This window comes from Callorhinchus milii, unplaced genomic scaffold (genome assembly GCF_018977255.1).
Source record: "Callorhinchus milii isolate IMCB2004 unplaced genomic scaffold, IMCB_Cmil_1.0 Scaffold1, whole genome shotgun sequence".
NCBI lineage: Eukaryota > Metazoa > Chordata > Chondrichthyes > Chimaeriformes > Callorhinchidae > Callorhinchus > Callorhinchus milii.
Window position 1 is genome coordinate 126,552,816 of NW_024704742.1, and position 15,478 is coordinate 126,568,293.

General features: G+C 40.3%; 1 protein-coding gene across 1 annotated transcript in view; it reads right to left on the reverse strand.

The window, feature by feature from the left end:
- Positions 1 to 13,380: 13,380 nt before the first annotated feature.
- LOC103177850 (NAD(P) transhydrogenase, mitochondrial) overlaps positions 13,381 to 15,478 on the reverse strand; it is a 56,182-nt gene continuing 54,084 nt past the window's right edge. The window contains exon 22 of the mRNA XM_007892213.2: positions 13,381 to 15,170. Coding sequence (XP_007890404.2) covers positions 15,024 to 15,170 — 147 coding nt within the window. The 3' untranslated portion in view covers positions 13,381 to 15,023. The remainder of the gene's footprint in view (positions 15,171 to 15,478) is intronic.

The window sequence follows — 15,478 nt, forward strand, 5'->3', positions numbered from 1 at the left end:
GTCCCACAAACAGCTGTGGATTGAATGATCAAATTATTTATAATGACTTTAAAAACGGTGAGGACTTTAAGATCCCCACCAGTGTGTGCCAATTAATGCAATGTCGAAAACTATCAGAATCTGACATGCTCCGCTTTGAATCGGGGTTTTGCCAGGAAGACTTTAAGAAGGTATTTAAAGGTCAAAATCAAGTGCGCCAGAGGATAATAAAAAGGACAGTTGCCATGGTTACCTGAGAGACCAAAGGTTAAATCAACTTGCACCATGTGAGGCCACTTCCAAGACATAAAGTGAACTTGTTTAAAATTACGAGTTTAATCAGATCATCGCCGCAGCTCTTTCTCAGATATCACTGTTATTGTAAGGCAGAATTCCAAACAATAACACAGTATAATGAGAACATGGAGGGGCCTGGTGCAGAAGTGACACTGTTAACTGGAATGGTGGTATCTAGAGGTTTAGATGAAGTAATATGTTCTGCTGGAAAATATAAATGCAAGACTGTTTATGTTTAGCGTACAACAAAAGGATAAAACGGCCTTTGGTTGGGTGGCTAAACCATAAACTTGAGGGCCAATTGGAGATGATAGTGTGCAGATTGCATGGAGTGTCATATCAGACTTAATAATGGACACTTTTGTTGATCGTTGCTGCTAGTTCATCGTGTATTTACAGAAAATGTGGATAAAGAAGTCAAGTGTTATTGCTTTGAGAGAAACCTTGGGGTCTCATGTTTTCAAGAGGCTAAACTCCTAACTAGGTCAAAGACTGAGATTTGAAGCAGAGCAGAAGGTTAAATGGTTATTGATGCTTCCTTGAAATTGATAGCAATTGGTCACCCTGTAACATTAGTAAGACTTGACACAGCTGTGGGATGAATCCATCAGATCTCACAGAGAGTCTGATCTGTAACCTTATTCTATGTATGTGTGTGAAGTCATAGGAGCAATCATGACTCCATTCTTCCATTCAAATATTCAATTAAACCTTCACACAATAATTACACTCAAGCAAACCTATCAATGTGTCTTTTTCCTTTTTAAATATCTGTCTCAAGACCTACCTCTTTGACCGCTCTTTCAGTCACTGCTGTGTGCAATTGGCTGCTGCATTTCTCCCATAAAGTATACTTTACAGTAATTCACTTTACAGTATATTAAGTGAAGCGCTTTGAGTCTTCTCGAAGACATAATAAGGCACTACATCAAATGCGAGGATTATTATTATCTTTCCCCTCCCTGCCCCACTCGGCTCCAGTTCAGGTGCCAAGCCAGGATTGTTAAATGCCTTGGGCTGTTGTCCCGATGTGGAAGGCACTATATCAATATAAATTTATATTGTATATATAGTAAATCAGACGTTGGGTTTATACAGCACATAAAATAAATATCTTTAAGTGCTTTTCAAAACACAATTGTCTAGAAATAGGTGGAATTTCCATCCCACTTTTTCCAAAACAGAAAGCTAAGTTCGCCCACATGCATTATAGATTGTCAGGAACTGGACAAACAGCAGCATCTGTACATTGGTTAAAAAATGTAGGATTTTGCATATCTGGAGGTAGGGACCCTCCTCTGCATAGCCTGTCAGACGTTTTCTACGATCTTGGCCTTCTCCACTAAATCCAGTTTCCCCCTTTTGAAAATTTTATGTGATCTCCAAATTAAATAATTCTGCAATGAGTTCAGGTTATGTTTTAAGCCGAGAACGGGAGGAGTTAAAGCATAGTCCATTAGGACATCCTCCACAACATTTCCCCATTTCAACCTTAATAACTACCCCCTTTTCTCTTCTTTAGCCATTTTTGAATCCACATCTATATGTTACCCTTAATACCATCTGACATTAGTTTGTAAAGGAATTTCTTATGTCGTAGTTTTACCAAAGAGGAAGAAGTTGCATTTTTATAGTGTCTCATTGGCGTCAAAACATCTCAAGATGCTTTGGTCAAGTGTTTTTGTAGGTATAATAATAACCCTTGCATTTGATGTATTATCGCATTCTTCAAGACATCTCAAAGCACTTCACAGAATGTACTGTAAAGTGAATTGACTGTATATTTTGTGGGTGAATCACGGCAGCCAATTGTGAAGTTACCAACTTATTTATTTATTTATTTTGAAGGGATTACTACCCTGGAAAACAATCTGCCAATCGACTAACAACCAGGTTCCTACTTTCTGCTAGGTAAACAAAGGCATGTGGAGTTAGGAAACTTGCCCCATTCCCAGCTCGGGTGCAAAACCTTGGGACATTCTCCTGATGTGAAAGAGCTACATAAATGTCAATTTGTATTTTCTTGCAAACCTTCCTTCACTCTCTCCTTTCCTCCCTCCCTTCCTTTCTTCCTTACTTACTTGATCTTCCTTTTAATTTCCTTGTTGATCCATTTCAGATTCTCTTTCCGCTGCACTAAAGTACATCTTGGGTGCTCCTCGTATAATGTTTTTCAAAGTCCATTTATCCTCAATTGGTTTACTCATGAATTGTGAGTCCCAGTGCTTGTTATCTAATTGGCCCTCATACTCCTACAGTAGGATTTGTCTGCTTCTGTGTTCTGCTTCACAAGGCAGATTGGAAGTTATTGAGCTACGGTAACCTGCACTATGTGCACTAGGGGACTCTGACATGAACAAAACATAAGTTCTGGTCAGGTCAAATGGTTGAATAACCAATAAGTTGCCATGGATGTATGAACTATATTCTAAGATACTTAATGAGACAAATGCGTTCACCTACAAAGTACACATTACCATATATCCTGCAAAGCACTTTGAGATATCCTCCTGACATGAAAGGCGCGATATCAAATGCAAGGATGATTATTATCGCATCATGTTTCAAATGCTCCTATTCTGTCATGAGCGTCTGCATTTTATACAAAAAAACATGTGTAGGAGAGAGCTATCTATTACAGGCTCCTCAACACAGAGGAGTCAGGAGGCAGTCAGGCACTATATTGATAAATTCAGAGTACTTCCCGCTAGGAGCGTTCCCAATTTATGTTGGATTGGCTGAAGTTCCCCCATAAATAGTGCACAGTAAGAACAATTTCAGGCAAGGGTAAACCATCGGGCTTTCAGGTCTTCCCATTAGAGTCTTTCAAGTATTTAAATCAATTAATTCTAAATCATTTTGGTCAGCAGGACATTATCAACTTCCGTTTGGAAACTCTTTTGTATTTCTTGTTCTCCCGCCTGTGCTGATAATCAGTTCCATACGTCTATCACTGTGGTGAAGTTTATGGAGGCTGTGTTGAAGTAGGCTCCATAAATTCTTTTAAAAGGGAATTGGATAAATGCTTGAAGAGGAGGACTATGGTACCACGGGAGCGAGCAGGAGATTGGGATTATATTCAGTGGTTCATGTGGAGAAAAACATCAGTGCTGACTTGAAGGGCCAAACGGGCTGCTTCTGTGCTGTAACATTCTACGATTCTGTGATCACTGAAACAAATATATCTCTTTCATTTTCTATTCTCTTTTTTTGTTCTTATTAAAATAACCCTCCTCCTTGTCTTGAAATGCATACATGACAGAATCCAAAATATTCTTAAAAATAGTCTCCAAATTAAGACTAAATTTAAGAACTTTCCAAAATTCAGCACAATTTACATTTTAAGATAATGGTAGTAAGCCTAAGACGGTGAGAATTTTTCTGCTTCAGTTTCTTACAGTGAGCTTTTGGCCTGATTGTTACACAATGAATGACACGTTCATTTTCTGCACAATAATTCTCCAAACATGTTTATTAATAATCAGCTTTAATTCAAGCCGGGAGCAGGTCGGCAGCAGCGGACTCAACTGTGATAATAATATCTTTTAATAAAGCAACGTTATCTTTGCTAGGAATACACTGTCAGCCTCTGCATTCGTAAAATATTCTCTGCATGAAAATGTCACCATTTAGAGTATGCTGGCATGAGAGTAGGCAATTTGGTTGAGTGATTGGAATCTGTGCTGTGAGTGTACAGTAAGTATACCACCCACAGCCAAAGCTTTTAACTCAGCTAGTTTCATCTTTCCATCTGGGCTTTGGAAAGACCGAAGGCCCGTGAGGATTCAAACAGTGATTGCATAAAGTATTGCTGAATACAGCATTGGGATTTATTTTAGTTTAACAGAGTTCAATAGATTATAATGAAGTAACAGATGGTGAGACATTGTAAATGGCACCATGGACCTGCAGTTATGGCAGTACCTATAAAAGGCACGCCATGTACCTGTCTGAACTTTAAATGTTCTTTATATTTGGTATCATTACAGTCTAGAACACACGTTTGCACATCCTCCTTCTCCAGAAAACTGAATAGTTTAGGTACAATCACTTGCATTGTACCTAAAGGACAATGTTAACACAGATATTAACTTAAGAGAAGTGCATATAATAATAATAATCCTTGCATTTGATATAGCGCCTTATCACATCATTGAGACATCTCAAAGCACTTCACAGAATAAACTAAAGTAAATTGACTGTACATTTTGTGGGCAAAACACAGCAGCCAATTGTGCACAGCAGTGTCCCACAAAACAGTGGTGGATTGAGTGACTCCCAAAAAAATTTTTCAGGGATTATTATGGGTAAACAGAGGCATGTGGAGTAAGGAAACTTGCCTAAGGTTTCGATATGCCCAGGAATGAAACCTGGATCCTTTCACTTGCGAGGTGAGCGCTCTAACTACTATGCTACAGGACTCCACTAAAAGATTAAATCTAATACCAAGAAGTCAGTCTAAATATAAAAACCTGGTTGCTTAAAGGTTGAGTTTGAGGACTATTTTCGCAGTAAGGTATTCCCTATCATCAAGTTCTCTTTGGCTTTCATACCTCTGCTGCTGAGAGGCCAGTCCCAGCACAGCCTATTCCTAGTGACTACTTTGCAATTGGGCACCAACTGGCCACCGAAGTGATTTTTCCTCTCCTCCTGTAGAGGACACTTCTGCTTGGCACCTCGCCCACTTGGCTGTTAATCATCCCACATCACAGTAATAAGCATTAGAGTCCAAATGTACAGCATCACAAAGCTAAACTACTGGCTGTGGGAGCAATTGTATTGTTGGAGCTGATGTCTGACAAAGAGGAAGATCTTCAGGTGTGATCTGATAAAGGGGAAGGAGGGGCAAGGTGGAGGAATAGAGGGAGATAGTTTCAAAGATTCCAAAACCGACCGTACTATGGACTTCACCTTGCCCACTCTCTCTCTCTTCCTGAGTAAAATTTTGCATAGACGCTCTCTGAACCCCAAAGGAAATCATGCACAAAGTCCAATGTGATTAGGTCTGTTCAGGTGGATATTAAAGAACCCATTGCACAATTTAAAAAGAGACAGGAATATCTCCCTGTGTCCTGGCCAATAATCTCCAAAATAAAATTGGCCATTCACACAACATCATGGCTGTTTGTTGGACATTGCTGTGCTTAAAGTAACTGCTGTGCTTGCCTACAAAATATATTTTACAGTAAATCCTGTGAAGCTCTTTGAGATGTCTCATTGACTTGATAAGGCACTGCATCAAGTGAATGGATTAATTATTTAGATAGTCATCTGTCTCATTGTACAGTCCTGACCTCCTTCCCTTCACACAAAACATTCCCCTTCCCCCAAACCCCTCTAGCCGCACAAAAATAACTGTGGAGAATTTGTTCATCTGCATCTGTTCCTATATCTTAAATACTGTCCTCAAGCTATCGCACCCATTCAACAAAGCACTTAACAAGGTTTATTTAAGGATATTCAACTCCACACAGAGCAATCTTACCTAGTAACATCTCCAGGCAACCTACTCACTACACGTTTACACATCGTGGCATGTGGAATCAATATAACTGATTTTACTTGTTACAGATAATCATAGAGAAAGCGAATCAGAAAATCGGAAAAGAAGAGAAACATGCCAAGTGAAGGATGGCATTGGTTTCAGCTTGGCTCAGTTGCTAGCAGGCATGCCTCTTAGTCAGACGGTTGTGAGGTCAAGTCTCACATTGGCAATTGAATTCATAGTCTAGACTGACACACTAGTGCGTTACTAGTTGGGGAAGTCCTTATTGTCAAAGGTGCTCTGATCAGATGTAAGCTGTCTGATTGCATGAATGTTGCAGGGAGCTGGGAGCGGAAAGTCCTGAATCCTGAGGAGGACCACACCCAGCCCTCCGAGCAGCCCCGACTTGCAGCACCCATGGGCCCCCTCTTGCCCCTCCCCCAACTTGTGCAAGGCACCCGTCCACTTTCATCCTGGCAGGCTGCTCCTAGTGGGGACTCAACTCTGATTATTTTATGGACTGTCAGTCAAGTCAATGGCTCACCTGGATTATTATTAAAGTGGATTAGCCCTTTAACTGAGTTTTACTCAGCACTCACGGCTGTTTGTACGACATTGCTGGTACAAATGGTTGCTGTGCTTGTCTGGATAAACAGTCCCTGCATTTGATCATTTCCTGTGAAGCATGTTGAGACATTTCAACCTCATAAAGTACTGTAAAAATGCAACTTCCTTCTTTACTGGTACCTCAATCTCTGATGGAGACTGTCATTCAAGCTCCAAGCCTGAAGAAGATTTTAAAATATGTCTTCTTATCCTGGATTCTACACTGAAACTGAAGTGGAGATTCATTCCCTCCAGTCGCAAAGAAATTATTTCTCCCCATACAAAATATCTTCCTTTATTTCAATTTCAGAACGGCAGAAGTGCAACTTTTTTTGGGTTCCTCACAAAAGTCATCCTTGTGGCCTCTTTGACTGAGATTGCCAATTAGCGATGAATTATGGATAGTTGTGTGCTGTGGACTTGTGCCCAATGGACCTCGCTTGAGACTGTACAAATCCATTTTGCTTGGCTACAGCTGCAAGAGGACATTTTCATCCCTTCATTATAATAATAATCCTTGCAATTGATATGGAACCTTATCATAATAATAATAATAATAATAATCTTTGCATTTGATATAGCGCTTTTCACGTCGGGAGGACATCCCAAAGCGCTTCACAGAACACACTGTAAAGTGAATTGACTGTATATTTTTGTGGGTGAAACACGGCAGCCAATTGCGCACAGCAGTGTCCCACAAACAGTCGTGGATTGAGTGCCAATTTATTATTTTTTTTCTTGAAGGATTATTATCAGGCATGTGGACCAAGGAAAGTTGCCCAAGGTTTCTCCCTGCCGGGAATCGAACCCAGGTCTCTTCACAGAAGGGGTGAGGTCCTCCTTTGCTGTACTTTAACACTGTGATGACTTGTTAAATGCTGCTATTGAAATACACCAATTTTATTCCATGTACTAATGTATGAAACAGTATCAGGGGAAGTTACTTGCCAATTAGTGATTTCTTTCCCAGTCTCTGGTTGGCCTCACAAGTGGATTTTATTATAATATTATTATTGGCAGAAATAAAAAAAAGTAGGAAAAACTACAGTAGATGGGCTCCACTGTTGCCCTACAGGGAGTAGTAATCATGATGTAATATATACAAAAATCGCAAAAAATCAAAGAATAGGCAGATTCAACATTCTGTTTTCTGGCATAATCAACATTTCAATTTCAATTATTAGAGTAAATCCATGACTGTTTGTGGGACACTGCTGTGCGTAATTGGTTGCCACATTTCGTCCACAAATATACAGTCAATTCACTTTACAGTATATTCTGTGAAGCGCTTTGAGACGTCTAGAAGATGTGAAAAGCGTTCTATCAAACGCAAGGATTATTATTATTATAATGATGGGAGAAACCACATGAGAACCTGTGTCAAAATCTTATAAACCATGCCAACTTCTGCCTTACCAATGCCACCCTGTTCCAATAATAGACAGGTACCCACATGTCCAGATGTTCGCCTACATGCTGTAACACACACTCACTATGCTTTGTAGTAAGTCCTGTGAAGCTCTTTGAAACATCCTCCTGACATGAAAGACATCAAATGAAATGCAAGGATTATTATTATATAATAAAATGACAGCAGTAACAGTTATCTGTATTTTGCTAGTTTCAGGAGATTTAATGAAGCAATAATGGTAAAATTCAGCAGAAGTTATCAACTCCAAGTATAGCGGAACAAACTAACAGCGACAACAACAACTTGCATTTATATACTCACTTCATGTGGGGTGGCGTCTCAGAGCGCTGAACAATGGTATAGTTTGTTGCTGAGCCTTACAGGGAAAGCCTGTTGCAGAGAAAGGGGACATGATCAAAGGCATGGGCAAAGAGGAAAGTCTTTGGATGCAATCTGAAGACAGGTAAAGAGGGGGCAAAGCGGAGAAATTAAGAGGGGAAATGGACAAAATATTGTTCATTGCAAACACGATGGCAAAAGGGTGTATAAAGCTACAAAGCAAACCTAGGAATTCAATGGCTGCATAGGCTGCTGAAACCTAATTCTTGTAGTTTATTTGATCAGAGCTGTTCAAATAAATAAGATACTGTAGTAACACACAGAGCAAGTTACTACAGAATCTTATTTTGCCCGTAGCGTACATTCAACTTTGAACACTTAGTATCAAAATATATGGGAATACATTCAATTGAAGATTAAATTGACAATACTCATTACTTGCCCAATTTATTCAAATTAAGCTCGCTTACAAATGTCCTGTTGATGCTCAAATAACAGCAACTTCTGTGAGGAAAGTTCTGTACCTCAGGACCTTTTGCATTGCTTTGTGATAGATGCTTATCGCATTGCACACCTGCAACCCACCTAAAAATTCTGAACAAATTGCAGATCTTTGTCGAATTGTAACACAGGAGCCAGTGAGGGTTGCAATATTTTGACAAGCAGTCTATATGTGATTTGGAAGCGACTAGGTTATCAGGAAATAAAATGTCTCAATCTCAGGATGGAAGGAGGAAAATGAGTTTCTGAAGTCCCTTCTCTTGTTTTCTTTTGACACGAGTCACCTCCCTAAATCCTTTCACCAAAGGAGAAAAATAGCTGATTAACTTTTCTAATGATATTTGTTCAAGCCACGCAGATGCATTAGTCTTCATAGACATCAGTGCAATTGCAGCTACATTTCATCTCTGACTTATGAGAGGAACAAAAAAAATATATAGGATGGAGCTCTCTGGTACTAAGTGGAAACAGGTCAATCAGTCACAGGAGGCCATAGACTCAAAGAGGAGATGTAGAAGCTTGTGTACAATTAAATTCAACTCCCAGCCAGGCGTTATTGCCCTAATGAGAGGAATCAATCTTCCAAACCTCTTTCATTTGTGATAATCATGGGGATTTCAATATCTCAGAGGTAATGCAGACAGACCAGGGACAAACAAGAAGGAGGGATGAAAGCACAAGCAATTTCAGATGTAATAAGCGACTGCTTCTTAACACAGCATGTGAAGTGTGGTGCTAGAGCAGATGCTGCATTAGTTTTAATATTCAACAGTCTACCATAACTGATTATAACCTGGAAAAGGATAAGGGTTGCATTTGGGTTCCAGTAATCACTGCAAACTGAGATTGTATATCTTATTAAAGTCTAAAGCCAAAAATAACAACACAGAGCTGCATGGCTTTACAGGAGCAAATTCTACAGTTATGGTAATAGTTTCAGGGAGACATAAGTAGGAAATTGATCTACAAAACTGAATAGAAGAAAATTGAATGTTTTAACCTCAGCAGGTCTACGAAAAACCATGGACCTGACTGGTTCTGTAAGAATTAATTGTGACAATAAAGAAAAAAACATTAATAATATAGATTTAAGGTAGTGAAACATTAGGATAGTTTCATTTTGGTAATAATGAAAATTATTTTTCATCAAAATTAGATGAGTAACCCATTAATGAGAAGATTGGAGATTTTAGGAAATTATCTATAAATTTATTTTGGGTCAGCCGAATGTCTGACACAAGCGAAAACCCATCACCATTGCTTAAACAACAACAACAACAAAATTCCATTTATAAAGCGTCTTTCATGTCAGGAGGACGTCCCAAGGCGCTGGACAGACAAAGTTACAGACCCAAGCTGGGGGTCAGGGGTCAGGGAGGATGGAGGGCAGGGGGGATCCAGGGAGATTAAAAGTACAGATGAAGAGGAGGGTCTTGAGATGGGTCTTGAAGGTGGCGAGGGAGGAAGCGAGGCGGAGGAACTGTGGGATGGAGTTCCAGAGGATGGGGGCAAAATGGCGGAAAGCCCGCCCGCCAATAGTGGAGTGAGCGAGGCGGGGGACATGAAGCAGGCCGGGGCTCGCTGAGAGGAGGGAGCGAGCAGGATGGTTGGGGGTTAGGAGGTCGCAGAGGTAGAGGGGAGCAAGATCATGGAGGGCTTTGAAGGTGAGGGCCAGGATCTTGAACTGTATCCTCTATGTGATGGGAAGCCAGTGGAGTTGGGCGAGGATGGGGGTGATAGGGTCGCAGAGACTGGCGCGGGAGAGGATACGGGCTGCAGAGTTCTGGATGATCTGCAGCCTGTGGAGGGAGGAGTTAGGGAGGCCGACAAGCAAGGAGTTTGCATAGTCGAGTCAAGATGCAACGAAGGCATGTATGAGGATCTCGGCGGCCTGCGGTGTGAGACAGTGTCGGAGCCGGGCAACATTGCGGAGGTGGGGGAAGGCAGAGCGGGTCATGGCGCAGATGTGGGGTAGAAAGGATAGTTGAGGGTCAAACAAGACCCCAAGGTTCCGGACTGGCTTAGTGAGGTGGAGTCTGTAACCATGGATGGTGATGCTATCAGCGCCTGAGGTGTGGAGGCGCTGACGGGAGCCAATCAGGAGACGCTCAGTCTTGTTGACGTTCAACTGAACAAAAGTTAGCTCTCCTCCAGGACTTGATGTCAGGCAGACATTCAGTCAGGACAGCAGTGATTCTGGAGTCAAGGGTGGAGGCAGAGAGATAGAGTTGGATGTCATCCGCATACATGTGGAAGTTGACGCCATGTCTGTGGATGATGTCACCAAGAAGGAGCATATAGATATTGAAGAGGAGGGGACCAAGGATAGAGCCCTGAGGAACACTGTACAAGATGATGGGGTGGCTAGAAGAGAAGTCATTTGTGGAGATGAAGTGCAGGCGGTGTGAGAGGTACGATCTGAACCAGTCAAGAACAGAGCTGTGAAGGTTGAGGTGAGAGGAGAGACGGAGGAATGAAGATAGAGTGGTCGACAGTGTCGACAAAAGCACCGTTGACCATTCTATAAAGGAGTATTCAAACCAAAATGGAGTCCTGTAGCTCAGTGGTTAGAGCACTCATCTCGCAAGCAAGAGACCTAGGTTTGATTCCCGGCGGGGCAAAACCTTGGGCAATTTTCGTTAGTCCACACACCTGATAATAATCACTCAAGAAAAAAAGATAATAAATTGGTCACTCAATCCAGGACTGTTTGTGGGACACTGCTGTGCGCAATTGGCTACCGTGTTTCGCCCACAAATATACGGTCAATTCACTTTATCAGTATATTCTGTGAAGCTCTTTGAGACGTCTCAAAGATGTGAAATGCTCTATAGCAAATGCAAGGATTATTATTATTAAACAGAATTAGTTCCACACATCCCACTATGGAAATTTCCGAAGAATGTTCATTGGAACGGAATGCAATCACTCTCCCTGAAGTTTAGTCAGGTTCTTCCTTACTTAATTCCAGAGAGTATCAGGTACAAGTTGGCAAGAGCCACGGCTTGGGGATTCCATGGGGAGACTGCTTACTGTCCCCCCCAAGGATAGTCACCAGACACATCATTGGATACAAACAAGCTTGGGTTTGAGCCCTCACTAAGTGGATGGCAGGGACCAGGAACTGGTGGCCAAACCAGCTCAGCATAAAATGAGAAATGCATGGAAGTATTGCCACCATCCTCCTGCCTACAGCTCAGACATACATCCCTTCCCATTAAGTGGTGGTTCCACTACTTGCAGATGTAGAGCTTGAGTAGCAACCGCTTAACTCTATGCAAACCAATCAATATTGGTTATTGATTGGTTAATATCGATTGTGGATGAAATGAATAGGGATGGAATAATAGGGACCTTTAAAAGATAGGTAGATAGTCAGGGTGTAGTGAGAATAAAGGGTATGGTGAAAGGGCAGACATTGTGATCGGCCAAGAACTAATAAACTGGTGAAATGGGTTAGATGGGCTGAATGGCCTCCACCTGGTTCCCAGATGACCTCCCGTTGTGAAAGGTGCTATAAAAATACAATTTGTTGTTCGCTGTATTCCAATGTATAACAACAACAACAACAACAACAACAAGATTCCACTTATAGAGCGCCTTTCACGTCAGGAGGACGTCCCAAGGCGCTGCACAGTTGGGTCATGACCCGAGCAAGGGGGAAATGGTCAGGGTGAGGGGAGGGAAGGGAGGGAGAGAGGAGGGGGGAAATGGTCAGGGTGAGGGGAGGGAAGGGAGGGAGCGAGGAGGAGGAAGAGAGTCGAGAGGGGACAAATTCCACTTCTCAAGTTGCCTATTCTCATGGCTTTTCAATAACACTGGTGTCAAATTTTACAGTAACTACATTGTCTTAAAACTTGCTTTCCCCATCTTTTCAAGAGTCAAAAGGCTTTGTGAAAAAAATCTAAAACATGTTCAGTTCCAGCACCACCCGCAACCATGATAAGTTTCACTTTATCACACATTTATGGATCACATTTTATTTATTCTATGCAATGCGTTCAAAATTAAGACTGCACGCTGAAAGTTATATCCCCAAAACATTAGCTTGATTTGGAACAGATTCAAAGCTAACCTCCAAAGCTATCTCTCTGTTAAGAGATTTTGCTGTGTCGTGTCAGATTGATTACATGCTTTGCTCAGTTTTTCTTTGAATGAGGTTATTATCCACATGCTTTTCAATAATCCAATCTGCCAATGCGGAATGGAAACCAGAGGGCTCAATCCCCCAAACACAAACAAACTAGGATATCATATAAATAAAAACATACCCGAGACCGGCTTGAAGCCTGTAACCTTAGCTCAAGGTTTAGGAAGTTATATACAAACTCCTCAATTTAGAATCTTGCATTTCCAATCATTACCGCTGTTTTGTACAAGGTCTAATTATTGTTTTTAACACGGCTTCAATGTTTTGTGATCCAAACAACCTTATTGTGACGAGCTTGTGGGAAAAGTGCTAATTTGTGTAAATCACAAACAATGGGTTTGTGGGGTTTCCTATATACTGGAGCCTGAACTGTTCAAGTGTGTGTGTGTTTTTTAAAAAGAGAACCCTGCACACTTAGAGAATTCTTTTAAACCCAGTTGCCTGTACTTGGAGGTCAGTACCCAACCCAATAATACCAATCAACTCCTTGAATTGCCCTTATAAGAAAGGTAGCAGCAAGAAAAGCATCATTAAATGTCTCCAATTTATAGCGAGCATCCTTAAATGGAACTGATTTTAAAATTTCAGCTTGAATAAGATTCAAAACAGAAGTTTAGTCAGGTTCTTTATTGAGCTGCTTTCCATGTCAAGGCACCATGCAAAGATTTCAGTCGTTTTCTCAAACTGCGACATACTGAATCCATAATTAAAATGGCAAAACTCAGCTTATCCTAGTTATGCTTTGCAACCATTAGAATGTACACACATGGTTAGGCAAAGAGAACTCAGCATAACAAACAGTACTTTTTACATCCACTAAGTCTTTACTTAACCAAATATTTTACTATCAGTACAGTACAACCTAAAATAAGCAATTCAAACCTTTATAAATATTTACCAATATTACATTTTATTAGATGGATCTTTTCCTATGATGATGATGTAAGTTTATTAGATAATGCCCTGAACCATAAACCATTCAGTCATCAGTACAGCAGAGTAATTAAACATTGCTGTTGAATTGTACTATTTTTATAGGGATTTTGTAAACCACGTCTTGAAACAAAATGCAATTTGGTGGAGTTCATTACAGAGGCAAGTAAACTGAAAGGCTCATTGCTTACTGTGCAACCTAGAATATCAATTCTCACATAGATGTTGCACATCAGAAGCAGATAGTCAACAAACATTGGTCTAATAAGAAACTTAGGAGGTAGCTATGGGAATATGAGGTTTTGTCAATGATGGTCCTGATTTATAATGCGTTACATAAATGTACTGTCCGACTGATTTTACAGGATCCCCATACACTATAAAAATGGCAACTATAGTTGATTCACAGTAATCTCATATTACACTTAATTTATCTGCAGGCATTTACTGTAACTCATGAGAGCACAATGCACAACAAACATACAGCTACTTTATAGCTAATAGATGATCTTTCATTATAGAAAACAGCATCTTAAGTTAGAAAGATCTATTTGTCATATTTATTTATCACCATACATAGTAATAAAATGCAACTCATAGTCGCTTAATGCAATACAAAATGATGGTTCTATGGGATCTTTATTATGTTGGCTGACATTTCTTTTGCACTCAACAAAAATTACTATTTGATGCATGTGTTGTTGAACACATTTTGTTGGCCCTCTGACAATATTTATTCTGTTATACTTATTCCAAATGTTAAATTTCAATAAGTGCTGGCATAAGCTTGTTTAATATATTATATAGTCGACCCTCCCTATAATGCTGATTTTGGCATCCAAACAAAAATGCCCATACAGCATGAGACATCCTAAATAGGCTATATCATACAGCTTCTCTATCTGTGAGAGAGCCATACATAACACTTAGTTGGTCAGTGGTTGAAGTGCCACACAGAATTATAGTGAGATGCTACTACTCAAGACCTCTTGGATACCAATGGATCCTCCCACTCTTAATGGTCGTCATCAATTTAATGAAATTTGTGACCCACCCTTCTCCCTTGTATAAAACCCAGAGAACTGTATTCTGATTATCAATAGTACGATTGCCACACTTCAAGGAAAAAAAGGGGAGAAAGAGTACAAAAAAAATGTTGGGGATAATGATGCATAAGTCTGCGTGAATGCCACCTTTCTCAAAGAATTATTTGCCAAAGAATTTAAGTTCTGGATTTAGTTATTGCTAACCATTTGCTTTCAATTAACACTGATTAGTTCAAAATAAACCACTAAGTGCCAAACATTCTCTTGTATTTAGCATTATTCAGCTGACTCCCTGACTTTTCCGTGGAGTGCATCACAAGTCTTCTTAGCATCGCCCAAAAGCATGGAAGTGTTGGGTTTGTAAAAGATTGGATTGTCAACAGCAGCATAGCCAACGCCCAGAGATCTCTTCATCACAATAACCTGCGAAACACAAGGCAATTTTTGATTCATTAGTATCAGCAATGCCAGGTTTTTTTTCCAAAAACTCATTGGACAAATCCTTGTTGATGTGAAATAGCACAGAAACTAAAGGTGGGTAGCAGACATTGATATACTGTGCACAACAATTTTTTATAATGGCAATGGAATTATTTGTGCACGAAAGGCTATTAATCCCAGCAGTGTCCAATTAATCCTGCCTGAAAGCAGGCGCCAAAAAATCAATCACGTTTTTGTTAAACATTTGCTTATTTATTTTTCAATGACCCAATCTGACATAATGCATCTAA